General features: G+C 42.7%; 1 protein-coding gene across 6 annotated transcripts in view; it reads right to left on the bottom strand.

Moving 5' to 3' along the window:
- Positions 1 to 18,121, bottom strand: part of LOC127373549 (ankyrin repeat and fibronectin type-III domain-containing protein 1) — a 129,323-nt gene that overhangs the window by 8,619 nt on the left and 102,583 nt on the right. For all 6 annotated transcript variants that reach the window (XM_051418137.1, XM_051418138.1, XM_051418136.1 and 3 more), the window contains 9 exons: positions 12,399 to 12,618; positions 11,977 to 12,184; positions 8,474 to 8,671; positions 7,615 to 7,728; positions 7,313 to 7,410; positions 6,026 to 6,116; positions 2,891 to 2,998; positions 399 to 498; positions 8 to 140 (listed from right to left, as the gene is read on the bottom strand). In XM_051418137.1, the coding sequence (XP_051274097.1) occupies positions 8 to 140; positions 399 to 498; positions 2,891 to 2,998; positions 6,026 to 6,116; positions 7,313 to 7,410; positions 7,615 to 7,728; positions 8,474 to 8,671; positions 11,977 to 12,184; positions 12,399 to 12,618 (1,270 nt within the window). The remainder of the gene's footprint in view (positions 1 to 7; positions 141 to 398; positions 499 to 2,890; positions 2,999 to 6,025; positions 6,117 to 7,312; positions 7,411 to 7,614; positions 7,729 to 8,473; positions 8,672 to 11,976; positions 12,185 to 12,398; positions 12,619 to 18,121) is intronic.

The raw sequence follows: 18,121 nt of genomic DNA on the forward strand, positions 1-18,121 counted from the left end.
TGTCTACCTTGGTAAACCAGAGGAAGTCCTGCATCAGGGAGCTGGGGTAGGAATCTTCAACTTCCACAATAGGAATCTGGTCCTCTGGAGTCACCAACACATTGTCATCTCTGTAGAATATCGATGTTAGATAGAGACCTCTGGAAGATAACACAGATAAAGTTAATGAAGAAACACTACAGCACTGAATGGCTTTCTTAATGGTTTTACTGTACTGGAGAAGAGTTGACCCACTGTCATATTTAATATTCAGTGTTCTCTCCAAAATGAATACTCACTGAAAATATATGTAAATTGACAAACACTAAATTCATATTAAAAGTCTGCAAACTAGAGGTGATCTATTTTCACATCCCATTTACAGTAATGGAGGAAAGCTGGACCAAAAGATAATGTACCTTTTCAAGCTTTTAACAAATTTGCTGGTGGGTTGGAAGAGGTGGCGCAGGCTTTTGGATACTGAGTGCTTCCTTCCTTGTGGTGGAGCTTTGCATTGTTCTGTGTGGACAAGACAGAGAAAAGAGGGGGTTATGTTAATTCTATAGCAACAGAATAACTCAGTCAGATTACTTCTTTTGAATGAATATCGGGATGCTCTTGATGCTTAAAATTGGGGGCCCTTCTGAGAAACTGTGGCCCGGCTCTGACTGGCTGTCTGATTTTCTTGCAAACACAAATGAATACCTCAGTCCTGACAACCTCTAGAAACATCTCTTCCAGTGACAGGCTGTTACCTAATTGACAACCAACCTGACACGTCCAACAACACGGTCGAAGTGGAATGTTTTCCGACATTTCATGCGCTCCAGTGGCCCAGCACCATTTGACAGTCATGCTGGCTGCCAACAGCAGACTATGGGCCTTGAGGGAACCACTAGCTCTCAGATCCCAGAAGGACACTAACTGTATGTGTATGTATATGTGTGTGTGTTTACCTGCATATACTATAGCTGCTGGAGCATGGCATGGCTTGAGCTATAGCCATGAGTGGAGCCAAGGAGCTGTAGTAATTTGTGTGTGTGTGTGTGTGTGTCTGTATGTGTCTTAACCCTTTGCCACTCACTGACAGGGAGGTCAGTTAAGTCTGTGGGGACATGTTTATTTTTAGTGGGCCTGGAGGGGGTTGGAGGCGAGAGAGGGAGGTGTGTGTATATATGTATGTGTGTGTGTTTGTGTGGGCGCCTGTTGGTGAGATAACGCACCTCCCAACTCATTAGAAACCCTGAGTCCCAAACCCTTCACAGATTCCCTCTCCTTCCCTCCCAGGTGATCTTACTCCAGCCCTGGGCCACTTACAGTCAATAAATCCCCCCATTCAGGACCCGAAAAGAACTAATTTTCTCTTCAGGTGGACGATTCGAGGTGGAGTAACAAGCAAAAACAGCGCCCCTCGACCCCTCTCACCTCCCCAAATTTCTCTTTACTCGCGTGTCTGTTCAGCTCCAGTCCTCCTGGCCTCAGTCCCTGTTTGACACTGAGTAAGACAGACAAGTAGGGCCGGCTGCTGGGGTGCCTGTGTTAGTCAAGGCCTCTTTCACAGTTTAATTAATAGTGTTTGGACAAGAGGGAGAATGTGGCGTGGGCTATAAGCCGGGCTGCGATGGGGGTGCGTACATGGACATGTGGGAGAGAGTCAGAGTTGAAAGAGGGAGCATGTACTTGAATATTTGTGTCTGTTCATGTACATGTGTATCTATGTGTGTGCCTGTCTATCTTTATGTGTGTATATGTATGGACAGTAGACAGGACGACTGGCGGGCTGTGGGGGGTGGAGCGGGGGGGCAGTAGTCAGTGTTAATTTATGCCCTCTCCCGACTCCAGCCCAGGACTCGTCTCTTACAGGAATAACAAACATGACCCCGGGACACGCCACCTTGGCTACCGTGCCTGAACTCTCAAGCTCAATCAGTCGCCGTCTGAAGAACCAAGAGCCACTCAATACTGACTATTATATTGCGTCTCGCCCTATTGCAAATATGGTCTGGCCACAGTGGACAATAGTAAGTGGGTGAGTGTGTTTGGGCATGTGGGTGTGCGAGGAAAAGAGAGACAACTTGCTCAACGCTAAATGCAGTTTGCCGTCATGTAAAAGAGTCAGTGTGGACAGGTTTTGACACTTATGGGACCAGCTTACAGCCAGCAGTGTTTGGGGATATAAACAGCCTGAGTGTGAGAGAAGTTGATCTGCATTTTGTCACAGAGAGAGAGGTATTCAGCAGAGGAAGGGCTGAGTCATGGAAAGACGCATAAAGGGGTGGGGGTTGTTGAGACAGAGGGGAGGGTATTATTTTTGAGGTGGTATGTCGTCTTAGGGTGTATGGCCCCCGAAGTACTTGTCGTGCCTGAGATTGTAAAGTGTCTGTCAAGGTGAGATGAAACACAGCAATTGGTGAGACATGTCACACCTGCGAGTTGAACCGTCCATTGCTCATGTTTGTTTACACCAAGAATATTTCTGAGACTGAACTAGACGGTAGCTAAAAATTCTGATGTGTTTGTTTAAAATGTGATGGCTGTCGGGTTAATGTCAGAAGCTCATACCACAGCTCAGGGTACATTTTACTTCAACTTCTGTGCTTTCCTTCAACTGATATCAGTACTAAAAAGCAATTTTAAGGTTAAGCCTATTTGTGGTCAGGTAGTTTCAAGTTGTTATTCTACCTAAGAATTTGCTGCATGTAATTCCATAGGAGAACCGGATGGCAATTTAAAACATCTTGTATGATATAACATGTGCTCATATATAGTTCAATGAGTACATCAAGTCACTATCATTTAGGGGTTTTGGGTTTCACTAGGGGTCAACCATGCAAACCATTAATGCTCTCATATTACTGTTCAGTCTTTTAGGTAAACACGCCCACCAAATCGATCAAAAAGTTGTTGATACCATGGCAGACACAGTGGCGGTGAGCTTCTTTTATCTGCCCAAGTAGCTGGTCCAGTGCCTCCTTCTGGCCTCTCTGATGTGGAGCCCGGCCATCGATATCCCTCCAACCTGCAGACAGAGGTAAGAAAGACAACGTTAGAGAAATTCTGTATTTATCAAGAGTTCTAATGGTTTAGGATGATTTAGGTTCTCTAGCCAGGTCTCTTAGGCTATACTGTGCATTAACGATGGCGAAGCAAAGCTGATGAAAAGAAAGTGATTCTAGTCTGTAAAGCATTAGCTATTTTGCTCTTATTCCCTAGTGAAAAACACAAAGTTGTAACCATTTTAGTGGTATCGCTCTATGGATGGTGTCGGCCCGTCAGTACTCCACTTCGGCCCAGATGGAAATATCTCAGCAACTATTGGATGGATTTTCATACAGATGTGTACATACAGCGGATACAATGGACAGACATTAAATAATTTTTTTACATGGAGTTGCAGAGATGAGCTGATATATAAGACCTCCTGCTGTATGTTTGGTCCAGCAAAATGAAGTTTTAGGTACATTGGGTATTAGGAATGGTCTTCTCAATATGTATCATAAAACTTCTTATATTCACAAAAGGCAGTTTGAACACAATGAAGAGAGATTGTTTTGTTCTTCATATTTGGAGCCACGTTTTCAGACCAACAGTCTTCATTTGATTGTAGATCAGTCCAGACATTTACTATTTTTCTATGAATAAAAAAACATCAGGCAATGGTGACTACTGTCAGTCGTTTTCTTGTAAGATTATGATTACTAACAGGTTGCTGCTGGGAAAGCATACAGATTGTGCTCACAGTGGAAAGATAGAATACTATTGATTCAAAGCTTGAATGTCAGCATTTTTTGGTTTATTTGAAATTGGTCAACTTGGACCTATGGATTATGGAGCAATAATATGGACTTTCATGGACTACTTTTAATTTGAAAAATGCCTTAGAATCACACTACTGGGCAGCAGGCTCACAGAGACTTTTAAGGTATAAAATGCTTAAACTACAGATTAATGCTTTACCTTTTCTTTCTTGTAGTGATTTTAATTGTAGTGAAAATATCAGTAATCTAGATTATACTTGGCTGATGTGACACTGATGTATTGTACAACCATACAGTGCTGACACATACATCAGTAGGTCTCTAGGTGAGGTTAGTCTGGAGACAGAGGATGGGGTTAATCAAATTCTGCTCAGGACCCTGAAAATCTTTGGGCTGGCCCTGTTCCTGAGGCCTCCAATAGTAGGAGTTTTGAGGTGCGTGAGACGGTCTGCTTCTCAAACAGGTCTAGTGTGTTCACAATAGGAAACAGCACCCACCCCGGTGTGGTTGGCTGACAGACAGCTCCAGAGAGCTCCACTGCAACTCACTATGCTGCACATATTTGGGCTCAGAACAGTCAGTATGCACAGACAGACACACACACACACACACACATACACATACAAACATGCTGTGGCTGCTCAAGCGCCAGAGAGTGAGGAAAGTAGCACACCACACATTCCCGCAATGCCTCCAATATCAAAAGACTTAAATAGTTGTCTGCATCTCTGACTGTTTCTATTTCTCTTTGTCTTTGTGTTTTTCTTCTTGGGTTTTGTGTTCTTCCTTTCCAATCATATAGACACTTGTACAAACACAAAAGCATTGAACTTTCTGTGCACTGTATTATAAACACACAATTTCCCTTCCCTCCTCATACATGACCAGCTTTGCAGAAAACGATCCTTCAGCACCTTCTGCCTTCTGTGTTAGTAAGCCAGCATCCTTGCTTGCTCACTGGAGAATGTGTCAGCGATAACTCGCCCCCTTACCACCATCAACCACCACCAATCCCCAACCCCCCATCACCCCCAGCCCACCTCCCTCTCCTGGAGCCCCCCGGAGGGCGCGTGGGGCTGAAACACGGTGCGCTCTATTCCCGGAAAGGTGCCTGTCCCGACAGGACAAGCGGGCCCTTTAATGGGCGTCCACGGCCCGGTATAAGGCCCCCACTGTTGGGGCCGCGCCGCATGCTACAGCACAGACATGCAAATATTTCCAGTGGTAGGCCCAAATGGAAAACACAAACACGCAACATCGAAATTAGCTCTGAGAGAGGGAGGGAGGTGGACAGTAGAAAAAAAAGAGAGGGAAAGCCCAGTCTACTAAAATGAAGACACACACACACACACACACACACACACACACACACACACACACACACACACACACACACACACATGCACACACACTTGCTGAAAAACATGGTGTGCTGATGAGGACAAACATGTTCATGTGTTCCCCAGATGTGCACTAAGTGTGTCAACATGCACCCAATCACAGCACCTATGTTGAGTCTCCTACAGTAGGTGTGTACCAACTGTGCAGACTCAACAGGCTGCACACAAACAGCAATCATGAGAGGCTTATGGCCTACGCCATCAATTGATACACAGAATTAATTACTCTACATAAATGAATTCAATTCAATAACTTACAAAGCCACAAATGTAACCTTATATTAATTGGCTAAACATACAAACTATAGAAAAGAAAATTGCAAGTGCTCAATCTGTCCTCTGTAACTTATTAGAAAAAGATAGATAGATAGATAGATAGATAGATAGATAGATAGATAGATAGATAGAGAGAAAGGGAGAAAGAGGGTCAAAGCTGCTGTGGTGAGTCAACACCTCAGCTGTTGTTGCACATGACTTCACGGTTAACTTCTTGGCTGAACCCGGGCAGCTTCTTCTGCCAGCCAGCCCCAAACACCATCCTGAGGCTATGGTTACACACACTGACGTCCGCAGAGGGGGTCCCAAAACCCACCCAGCCTGCTGGCCAAGGAGGGTCCAGCTGTCACCCCCCCACCCCCCCCCCCCAATGATGTCAAAGCAACGTCGGAATGACGTTGGAATAACCAAATCGACTGAGTCCCTTTATGTGTGGGAAAGCACACACATCTTGCACCTAAGTCCTGTGTGAAAACGATTTTGCAGTGGTGTTAATTTAGTGAGGCCAGCCAAAACCCTTCGGGGGTCTTGTTTGGTTGTTAGCTGGAGGTTTTATACTTTAGTTTAAGTCAAATTCAGGCACACACATGAACATACACGATGGAGACTTACTGGAAGGTGCAGCGCAGGCAGGGATGGAAACTAGTGGAGGCCCCCAGCCTTTCATGTTGTAGGCTGACACCTGGACATAGTAATAGGTCCCCTGTAAAGACAGGACATGTGACAGTTAAGGCAAAAGTTTGTCACACACACAGTTAGAACCTAAAGAACACTATCTCTCAGTATTTGTTTGCGTAAAAGCATATACATATGTATGCGTGAGGTTTAGTGCATCTGTTTGTCTCTTGCTAGGTCTCTGTCTGTCTTCATTTCTGTATGTGTGTGTTGAGGGTGAAGGGTCTATCTAGAAGTTCTGTCTGTCTCTGTGCCCAGAGTGCAGACAGCAGGCCTCTGTCTCTCCTTTCTCAGCCAGATCAATCAAACCAGCCGCCGACACTTCCTGACCTCGCCTTGACCCCTGTCATGTGACAGGACTGAGCTTTGGCTGGCAGCAGGGGTCTTTAACAGGAGGAGGGGGGTTTCTCTCACACAATAACAAACAACCGGTGAAGCGTCCATTTGTCTACACGCCTGCTTAAAAATGCCAAACATAAATCAGGTGGCAGGCTACCAAGCTGCTCTTTTTTCTTTTTTTTTTTTATCATTTTGGAGGCTGTTTTACAACTGTTGCTTATGAAGGGTCAACAGCCAAGACTGTCAACAAATAACAAATAAACTGTGTTTTCCAATTGTGTTTTCAGCAGGGCCATAATCCCCCCCCTCCCCATCATTTGGGATTGATGGTGACTACTACTTGTGTGTGGAGTTTGATGTATGTAATAAAGAAGAGTCACTTGGGAAATGCCTAAGCAAACGCTTCGAGCTCGCATGTAAATAATATCAGGCGCCTTTATGTGGGAAAAAAGCGTCTAAATTTTTTATCGGTCAGCACCAACAGCTGGAGAAGCTAGAGCTTAGTGGTTCTTTGTGTTGCTTTGTCACCCATAAACCACCAGATAATGCATGACTGTGTCTTTTTAACTGGTAGTTCTTAGAGACTAAGGTGGGAACAGAGGAAAAAGGACTACTGCACTAGGTTTATGTGAAAATGGTGTGATGTACAAGGGGTGCAGGGTTGCAGGGGAGGAAAAACACACAAGTAGATGTTCTATCCAGGAAACCCTCAATCCTCAAGTGTAAAATGTATTTTAAGTGTATTTTCAAGTGATATTTTATATATGTATATATATTATATATAAGAGATTTAGCTCTGTTATTTTGGATTCTCTGTTTTCGGCTGTTTGAATGACCAGACTGAAAAACTGATTGAACAATTCAGACTGTGGCAGCAGAACTTACAGAAGTGAGTCCAGTTATGTTGCACTGTAGCAGCGTGGTGTCCTCCACCACCATCTCACCCAGCAAAGGACTGAGTGAAGGAGCATTGCTCCAGCCCACTGCAAATACACACAAACACAAACCAACATTTTTAAACTTTCGATGAACACCTTAAGAAAAAATATAAATTGATATAGAACAATAAAAAAAATGCTTGTGACATTATATTTTTAACACTTAACAAGTTTTGGCGTCTCATTTAGCCCCAGAGCTTTTCATACTGAGCGGTTGGTTCTAAATGAAGGAGTGGGATGGGCGCTGACCTTTGTACTTGGTAACAACAGCAGAGTTGACACAGAGCGGTTCCTGGAAGTCCACCCTTAGACTGGTGCTGCTGCTGACAGACAGGCGAACTACACTGGGACCGTCTGGAGGGTCTGCGTATGTGGACAGACGGAAAGATGGCCAGTAAATAAGTAGAGGGACAGACAGGTAAACATAAAAACACATACACATACATTGGCAGCTTAGTGTAATGACATAATTTAGTCTTTCTGGTCTGTTGCACAATACACTCCTCAGATGAAGAAGTGGGAAAAGTTTAAAAAGTAATTGATCCTTGTGGAATTGAAGCAATTTACAGTCAGTCATAGATGGAAAGACAACAATGCTGCAGCTGTAATTTACCATCTTCACAAATTAATCAACACTGAGAAGCAGCGATAATGCCACTGATTGTGATTGTGAAAACATAAACATCATTTCGACATGCGGTGTGTAATTTCTATCCATGTTCACCCAACTTACCCATCAAACTACATGAGAAAGTGGAAATACAAAGAGGGGAACAATCTTTTTTTCATCAAAGTGCAGATTGGTTTGGGTGGAAAGTAGGAGTGGGTGCGTGTGTCTGCTTTCACGGGGGGGTGGCTGTCTACCCTACCACTAAGCGTGTCATGAAAGGCCCATAAAAAATTAAAGCAGGAATACAGGCGTGTTATGTTTGCACACACACAGACACACATAGAGTCGTGTGCTAGGCTTCCCAGTGTGGAAGCCATTAACTCAGCCCAGACAGAATGCCAGGAGAGCGTAAAAGGGTGCAAAAATGAAAACCAAGAGACCACTGTTGAACTGATCTTAGCGGTAAACTTCCGGCTCAGCACACACAACCAGACTTACTAGCATGCTCGAAGCCCGTCTGCATGCGTCGGAAGAGCCGGAGCCTCCACTCCCAGGCCTTTAGCTGCCTCTCCCGGTCAGATCCCTCCCGCTCACCAGGACCCTCGCTTCCAACCTGGGCTTGAAGCTCCGACACTCGCTGCTCAGCCTCCTGCACCAAGGTGGCCAAATGCACTGCTCGGCCCTCCAGACTCACAACTAAGGATGGCATGGACAGCGAGATAGAGAAAGAAGAGTTTCATTAAACGTAGGCACATGTTAAAGTGACACCATTATTTCAAAACTACTTTGACATCCATAAAAAGGCTTTTATATTCGCACATAAAAAAGGCAGTTGGTAAATTCAGCTCAAAGCTGAGCAATGCTGGACTATAAATTTGAGTGGGCTGTTTTTCCAACCAGGATTCAAAGAAAACACTGTGAACCGACAATAGTGAACATTGAAAAGAAAATTCTAGTGTATGAGCATTACTTTTTGGATTAAAACTATTGAACCTAGTGGAATTTTACCAAGGTGGATGTTTTAAGGAACAAAACATTATTTACCAGCTCAATTAGACATGTAAATAAAGTGTTACTTTTATCAAGTGCTTTAACTGATATTGCAAAGAAACCCTCTGTTGCAAATTGCTTTTGCAGGCCGCACTTTTTAATGTCTTTGTTTGCCAAAATGCTGTGGCAGATTCCTCAATAAACTTCATTTAACTAAGCAGTCCCTCTTTAAGGATGACATCACCTCCAAAATGACACACAAAATGTGGCAATGACAGCGAGAGGGGCAAGAGAGGGAGGAGTATTCTTCGTATGCGGTTATAAGGGAAAACAAAATGGTGGGAACATGCATAAGCATCATTTTAAACTGCCATTGTAAAACTATTTTTCTGCAAAACTGGTGGAAAAATGTGTATAACTGATCTATTTATATCATATACCACAGCCTCACACAGCCTCCACTAGAAGAATGTTTTTCTTGGTGTTACTACAACAATGAACATTGATGTTTACTTAAACAAAAAACACATCACTATAGTAGATGAGATGTAACACCAAATGAAAATATCCAAATCCCAGCCGTGAGGTAAGTGATAGTGGCTTGCATAACACAAAGATCAAAGATTCAAATCCAATTGCACTTGAAATCGCCAACGTGCACAGATCAATCTAAATAAAAGTACAGGTAATGTAAAGATGTTAAGGTCACAAAGGACAGTAGCTGTACTGTACTTCTTCTTTGGTGGCTGGTCATTCCTGGAGTGTTTGGGACTGGTGTGTGTCTGTGTTTAGTCTGTGTGGTCTGTCTTTGTTCATTGTAGATTCCACTGTTGAGCGTTAGATTCCACTGTTGACAGTAAGTTTAAAGCTCCGTGTCAAAATGTCCATCTGGGTGTTTAATTCTGCGGCTCTCTCCGTGTCTCCGCAGTGGCTGTGAGCTTCTCTTTGAATCTCAGTGTCTCTTCTAGGTGTCAGTTTTTTGTTGTTCTCTTCAGCCACTTGTGTAAAGACTTAAAGGCTGTTTGTCACATTGAAAACAGGTAATGCCAGGGTCGGGGTTTAGTTTTAAGGTAAGGGTTAGGATTGTTACTAAGGATCCTTGGACTTGGACTGATGGAAATAACTGTCCATTTTGATTTACATTTACAGCCCTTCCAGGCCAAGAAACCGGTCCAGATGCTGTCACCAGTGTGTACGTGTGTCTTGATTTGTCCTTATTTCACATCAAGGCCAGATCCTCCACAGAACATTAAAGTGGCTTTGTCCTATTGTGAGCCACCGAGGGATTTATAATGTGAATGTGAAGTTGCTTTTGAGAATTTGTTTGATTGTCTTTGTCTGCCCTTTTGTCTGTCTCTCTGGTAACCGCACAAAATGAACTCAAGCATTGCAATATCAATAAGCATCGGAATCAATTCCTTTCAAAGCTCAAGAAAAAGCCTGCAGTGTCTTTGATGTCAATTCTCCTCAGATGGAGTTTGATTAGTACATGCTTATAGAAACAGAAGGCAAGCCATTACTTTCTTTCTCTGTTTCAGTCTTTTGAACACACACACAAACACACACACACACACACACACACACACACACACACACACACACACACACACACACACACACACACACACACACACACACACACTCTCTCACAAGTTATTTGAGTTCTGGAGAATAAGTACAATCAAAGCAAACTTCAGTAAACATCACTTTCCATTCAAGTGTTTTCAATTTAATGATACCTTTATAAGACGTCTGGCTCAGCTCTTGAGAACTGTGTGTGTGTGTGTGTGTGTGTGCGTGCACAAGTACAAACACAAACAGCCTAGGAGCCTCACTGGCGAGTTCTAATCATTAACAGAGGAAGGGAGCAGAGGCTCAGCAGATCACAGACAGTGAAAAGTGCTTACGAAGATGACTAATATTGCATCATTATTACCACCCCTTCATTTCCTTTAATATGTTTTCACTGCCAGCAGAAAACACAAAGAGATGCGTGAGTCTGTCAATAGTGTGTGGATGAATGCAGTACTGGTATGCACGATAAGAGATTGTGTTATGAGTTATGTGTGCATTGTTGCTTTGGGCAACACCTGCGGTTGCTTTGGTGGCAGCTGATGTTGTCGTGACAGCGGCTTTGGCTCCCACAACAACAGTTCTTGATTCATCATAGAGCGACTATTGAAACCCAAACAAACCTTGTCTGGTATCATTTCTTAGCTACGCTAAATCTAGTTAGGAAAAACAATGATTACAAAACTTTCAGTAAGTGACAGATGTGGTTTTGGGTTTCACTCATATAATAATGTGTGAAGTTGTGACTGGCAGAAATCAACTAACTTTGGCTTTTTCCGTATATCACACTAGATTTAATTGGCTTAAGGATCAGGCAAATCAACTTACTTCCTGTTCAAAGCCAAGGTAGCATTTGGTATGTTGTGATTCACCTATAACCAAGCCAAAGTTCTACTAACAGAAGTGAAGAGCAGTCAAATTGTACTGGGAAAAGCATGATTACGTAAGTACAAGAGACTCAATACACAAGGGAAACATTGCTCTTATTAGCACAGAGACATTGTGGTGAGCCCAGAAAATATAAATGAACAGAACTACTAGACTCAGTTTTGTGTAAAGATTATCTTTGTGCAATTGTATGAACTGCAACAATAGGCTTAATAGTTGCTTTTATCAACTTTGCGTGACCTCCCTTTAAAATATGTTTTGAGTTTGATTTCATTGTGCTAATCTGTCACAGAAAATGAACACGCTCCAGCACGTGGGTGTTAGTGCTGTGCAGTAAAAAGAAAAAAAGAAATTAATTTGTAGCAAGTGTGCGAAAAAGAATTTTTTTTATTCTCTTCACGAGCACATTGGACAGCTACTGTAGGTGTTGTGAAATGTGCTCCAGGAACTGGATTGGTTCCATCAACATTCAAATGATCCCTTAAATCACAATGTCTTCATCCCCCTGTGACTGGGTGGGTACTACAGGTCTGTTGTGTTCCTCTACTCACAGTGGGGGCTCTCCTTGGCACCAGCACGCAGTAGAAGCTTGGCCATGGGCACATTGTTGGTCATGATAGCGATATCAAGGGGCAGGAGGCCCTCACTGTTTGGGGTGTTGAGGTCCAGCTCCTCCAGACTGTACTGGGACAGAAGCAGCTGTACCAAGTCCAACTCCTGGTGCTCCACTGCTTCAAACAACGTCTCATTACTCTGGAACTGTGATATAGAGAAAGTTTACATCAGGTGTATAGATACAGAATGTTTCTCACAATATATTTTCTGTCTCGGTCTACAACAGTTAGCTGGATGGGTGTATGGTGGCACTACACAGGTTCTCTTGCTATCTAAGTCTATATGTTTTCCCAGCCTATTTTTAGACTACAATGTTCCTGGGCTTATTATTTTTTCCTTTTCTTTCTCTCTGACTTACTATGGTGGTTTTGCGCAGCCTCTCCTTGTCTACTCCCCGTCCTGACACCACACTGTCCTCCAGGGCCGGGGGGTTGGTGCCCACACGGAACTTTCCAGACAAGTTGCGGTATAGGCGGCGAGCCGCGCTTGGCGAGGACAGGCTGGCTGACTTGCGGGCTGGGGCAGGCTGGTGGGCCTGGTCCCCCCTCATGGGCTGCGTCATCTTGGCAGTGTCAGCCCTGCAGGAGAGATATGTGGATAAGAGACAGGAAAGATACTGTAGGTGAGAGAAAATAATAATAATAATTGTAATATGACATTTGATTCAGTACATGGACCCTGTGAAAACAAACTGTGACCCAATTCCATTAAATTTTAATAATTAAAATGTATCTTACTAAGAAGTGAAGGAAGGAAGGCAAACTGTTTGGTTAACTGACACCCTTACCTATAACTTGTGTTATAATCTTTGATTTAAATTTTAATCCATTCATGACAGAAGTTGAAAAACACAATAAGATCTAAGGAAAGCAGTTTCTACTCTACTGGTTATTCAGCAAAAAAGTTTAGATTGTGGTTCAAGAAAACAGCCCCAGACATTCATAGGGCTGAATGTGGCAATACTCTTTGTCAAAAGTGTCAAGGCATCATGACTCACATTGCAGTCTATATAAGCTCCACATATTAATTGTTGAAACACTGTTGATGTAACAGTATGTATGGCAGTGCCTGTAAAGATTTTTGGATTGTGACCCCTTAAAGCAAAGAAATGTCCACTCATGACCTCCTGTCATAGGGTGCATATGTAGAAAGGTGAGCAGCTGATCTACAACTTATTAAAGTTATTATTATTATAAAAAAGACCATTGAGACCATGAGAACCATCATCATTAAATGAATAACACATTTACATAGTTCAAAAATTGTTTTGTTAATCCCATTAATACCACAACCCCCAAAAGTTATCTTCAACCCCCTGGGAGGGGGTCTAAACAACTGGCTGAGAACCATGGATCTATGGCATGGTGATAAATTACACTGATCTGCCAGATGGGCACCATGTTGGCATTATCAATTCTCATTAACAGGTGCCATATGAGTCATCCTGTGCTGGCAATGCCTGTCTGGTAGCCGGTTTGCCAGTGCTGTTCTGTAACGTCATCTCTTTTTTCTGAGTTTCAAAAGATCGGCATTTCTTGCCACTGGTGTCTTGGCATCGCTGGTATGATGACTATGTAGCCCCTCTCCATACTGCCATGGGAACTTTGCAGATGACACTGTGTTTCTAGGGTGAGTCTGGTACATGGTGTTCACACACACTCAACTGCTGAAGGAAATGTCAGCAGGCTTCGACAGGCGATGGTGACAGACTCCACGACGGGTCCCACCAAACAGAGGCAGAGAGATAAATGAATTCCTCAAGGACGCACTTTCAACAGCTTTCTCTCCTCCTCTCTGCTCTACTGACATCTTATGAACTTGTTTCCCTTCTTATCATCTTTCGAGTCGGTTCTTTCCCCTTGCTCTTGGCCTTTCGCTCTTTACCCTTATCTTTACCCTTATCCTTATTGACTCTCATTTCCCTCCCATCATCTCTAACATTATCTTCCTGCCTCTTTCCTCTGTGCTTAAAGTCTGTCCTCTTGCCTCGATTCACCTCTGAATCTCACTTTCATTGCAACATGAATATAATCAAAGAATATTACTGAAATTGATACAGTTATTCTAAAATCTAACTAATGGGAGCATTTAAATCTTTTAACATTTGCTTAACTAATCATTAAAAGACTTCACGATAACCAAAAGATTGTGATTTGAATCCCTGCAGCAGTCAGCGAGTTTTTCTCTAGCCATGTGTCCTGTTCAAGTTCTTGAGAAATGCTTGCTTATTATCAGTCACTCTGGAAAACATCTTTAGTTAAATACCGCAAATGTAAATGTTGTTCTTAAAAAGCAATGGTTTGAACAGGGGCAGGGAGAGGTTGAGGAAAGTAAATAAAGGCTGAGTTACGTTGGGGCATCAAGCCTTATGCCAAGAAGTATCACACTAGCCAAGAACAGATTTGTCAAGGTGAGAACATCTGTAGGAAAAATGTTATTTATACTCCCACTCCGCTATGGACGTGTGAGCCCACATGAGCATACACATACACCCATACACACACACACCCTCCCCCAGCACATGCAGTTTGTACAACAGCTGACAGCGGCCCACATAGTAGACTTTAAAGCAGCTCCAAGCCCCCGCAACAAGCCTTTTTTCACAGGGCCAATACACCTAAAATACCCCCGATCCCCGTCCCTTCCCGCTCTGTCCCATCCATCTCCACTCCATCCCGTAATAGAGGCCTTATTTTAGACATCCTCGTGTTCCCGGCCGGGCCTAACCTATTCCAGGGTTCCAGATAAAGCGCGGCAGGTATTTGGAATAATTTTTCCATGGGCCTGGCCCGGAAGATAAAACAAGAGATATATTTGTAATGCGTGTGCCGGTATCCCATTTCAAAGAGAAAGCCCATTGGAATCCAGCCCCAGGCTTATTGTTATTTGCCTGAGATGGAACAGACAACTTTTTTCTGTCGGCAGGACGGTGCCCCATCACTCTTTGACGACATTAGGGAGTGTATAACGTGGTGTGGGGTGAGTGTGTGTGTGTATCTTTACTTTCAAAGAGATGCTGCATCCTACACGTGAGATTTGGATGGCAATCCCCAATGACATGCCCCCAACCTCAGAGAAAGATTAAAGACAATCCAAACAGAGAAAAAGCAATACAAAAACATACATATAACAAGATTGTATTAGAAAAAAAAAAAAAAAAGTGATGATAAGACATGAATACACATTTCAACACAGCAACCCATTTATAGATACTGATGACCATTATGATGACCGTACACTTTTGACACCATAATCGCAACTAACATTTTTATCTCATACTATGCATGGTGCAAATAGTTTTCCACACAACAGCAGGACACAGTAAAGTTGCTGAGGAGTTGGAGCTGTGCAGCCCATCACCTGCTATCAATAAATGCTGACAATGACTATGTCTTGTAGAAGTATATTTATTTTTATTCATAATAAAAGCCACTCTATGTTTCGATAGTTGAATACTTTTAATGTTAACTAGCAGCAGTAGAAAATGTCTGGTTTGCTGGTTTGCATTAGGAGTAATACAGCTCTGATACAGTGTTCAGGAGCGTGACCATTAAACAGTCAGGCTGATATCAATGAGACAAAATTACAAATGGCAATGCTGGATTACATGCATGCATCGTCTCCGCATCTGTCCCTCGTGCTTAGGTAGCCAATTTGAATCCAGAGAGCGGAATGGCAGACTCCGCCACTTCTTCTATATAGAGAGGTAATTATAGAACCAACACCAACTTTTTGTAAGGCATATAAATGCTGTTGCCAAAACAATGGCTCAAACATTTAAACTGAATGAAAATTGACAACAGAAGTTGGTTTTACAAGTGACACATACCCGTCTACTATATCAACACCTTTACCATCTTGAAGGCATTGCTTTTGGACTACCACGGCTACAATAATCTGAATAAATGACTAGAGATCAAAGCTCAGAGACATCCCATACACACTAATATACACACGCACACACATAGGCTATGTCACACAATTTCCTACACTTTTACCAGGTTTGGGAAACAGGAAGCAGTTGTTCTGGGAAACCAAAGTCTCTACCAAAAACCAGACTCCATGTTTGGCCCCGGATCAATCCCACATCAAATACACTAAGCCTGCTACAGTGAGACTGCATCAGCCCGACAAACAATCAACACCCCCAAGCTGCAACACACATACACACGACATCCGCTTTATTAGTTATATCAGGCTGTTTACACAAACAGTTTAGTCCTCCAGACAGTGAGTCACATGTAAACAAAGACTACATATAAAATACGGCGAGAGTCTAGACAATTACTTGTGTTTGACTAAAAGTCACGATGGGAAAAACCTGAGATTTAAGTAAAATGTAAAAGAAAATTGTTGGTTCCACCATCACAGAATTTCTGAGATTTTTGTTCAAGCTAAGAGGCCACCACAAGTATGCACATAACAGCTCATAACAGTGGTGTGTGGAGGAAAATCTCAGACACAGTTCAAAGCAAATCTGCAAACTGACAGAGGAGTGGAAAATGTTGCTTAGTCTGACAACTCCCATTCTGTGTTGCAATATATAAATGACATGGTCAGAACCGTAAGAAAGAACTAGAGTAGGCAATTTATTAAGAGTTTGCTGGTCTGAATGCTATAAAAGTTGAATAATAGCCTACTAATAATCTGTAAAAGGTTGAATATTTTACCTAAATGACGTGATCAGAACTATAAGAAAGAATGAATCCATTCAATCTGTCAACAGTAGAGAAGTAACCACACACACATACACACACACACACGACTCAACTGTCAATAAGATTAAGATAGATTCCCAAGTTCAAATATGAGCATCTTTGTGAGCTAGCGATGACATCACCCACAGCCAATAGACACCTGTCCTGTACTGGTGGTTCAATTAGATCAGAATATTGGGTACATGTTTTTCTCTTTCTCACCATCACCAGTTTCTTTGACTCTGACACACGTTCTTCACCATTGTTGTTGTCCCTTGCTTTTCTTTTTCTCTTCTTGTCTCTCTCACAATCTGTTTTTGTGTCTACACCCTCTGCCTCTCATGTGGTGTTACACATTATTAACATTTGTTGATGCAACTCGGGGACAAATTAGTAAAAAAAAATAAAAATACTGGGCAATGTTGGAATGGTTAAGACAAATGAGAACTGAATGTGAGCAGAAAAAATGTTCTTGGCCCGAGCCTTCTGCTTCTATAAATATAGATAATGTTAATATAAACTATAAACAATGGAAAATTTCTTTACCACACACACACACACACACACACACACACACAAACACAGGGCACAAAGAGGCCAACAGGCATGTGTTTGTCTGTGTGTGTGCCACAGAAATACATTAAATGGATTGCTGCCCAAATTAGCTACAGTGGCACAAAGAAAGATATTTTGATTGTGAAAAACAACAATGTAATTATGTTAAAGGGAAAAAGCACAGTCCTAATATATATGGACACCTACGTAGCCATATTTGTCCTAAAGAACTTGAAGTCTTAGGAAAACATTTTACAACAAGGCTCTTTTTTTGTAGCCAAAATCAGTTACATTCTTTTCCACGCATCTCCTTCCCACCACCTTTCTCCTTCTGCTGTTCGACCTCACAACCCAACTCCATCCTATGTTATCTGGGCATATCACAATGTCTCTTAGGTAAGCGACTGACAGGACCCCCCCTTTTAGGGCTAATTTACTGCCACTAGACCACAATAAATGCTGCATGTTAGTATGTGTCTAATTGTGTTTTTTACACACAGGCACAAATGACCATTCATATTGGATGACATGTATTACATTGGCTGTCTTGGTAGGTCAAGTCCCATAAAACAAACTTGTGGTAGATACAGAGAGAGAAAGAGATGCAGAAAAGGAAAAGAGCGGCACCAGAAGGACAGTGCTCACTGAAAACAGGGCGGTGGGGGTCATAGAGGCAGACAGTGAGAGGAGAAAGTAGCACACACACACGCACGCACACGCACGCACGCACGCACACACACACACACACACACACACACACACACACACACACACACACACACAGAGAGAGAGAGAGAGTACGCTGGCTGCTCTAAATGTGGCTTGTAGA

This window comes from Dicentrarchus labrax, unplaced genomic scaffold, assembly GCF_905237075.1.
Source record: "Dicentrarchus labrax unplaced genomic scaffold, dlabrax2021, whole genome shotgun sequence".
NCBI classification, from domain to species: domain Eukaryota; kingdom Metazoa; phylum Chordata; class Actinopteri; family Moronidae; genus Dicentrarchus; species Dicentrarchus labrax.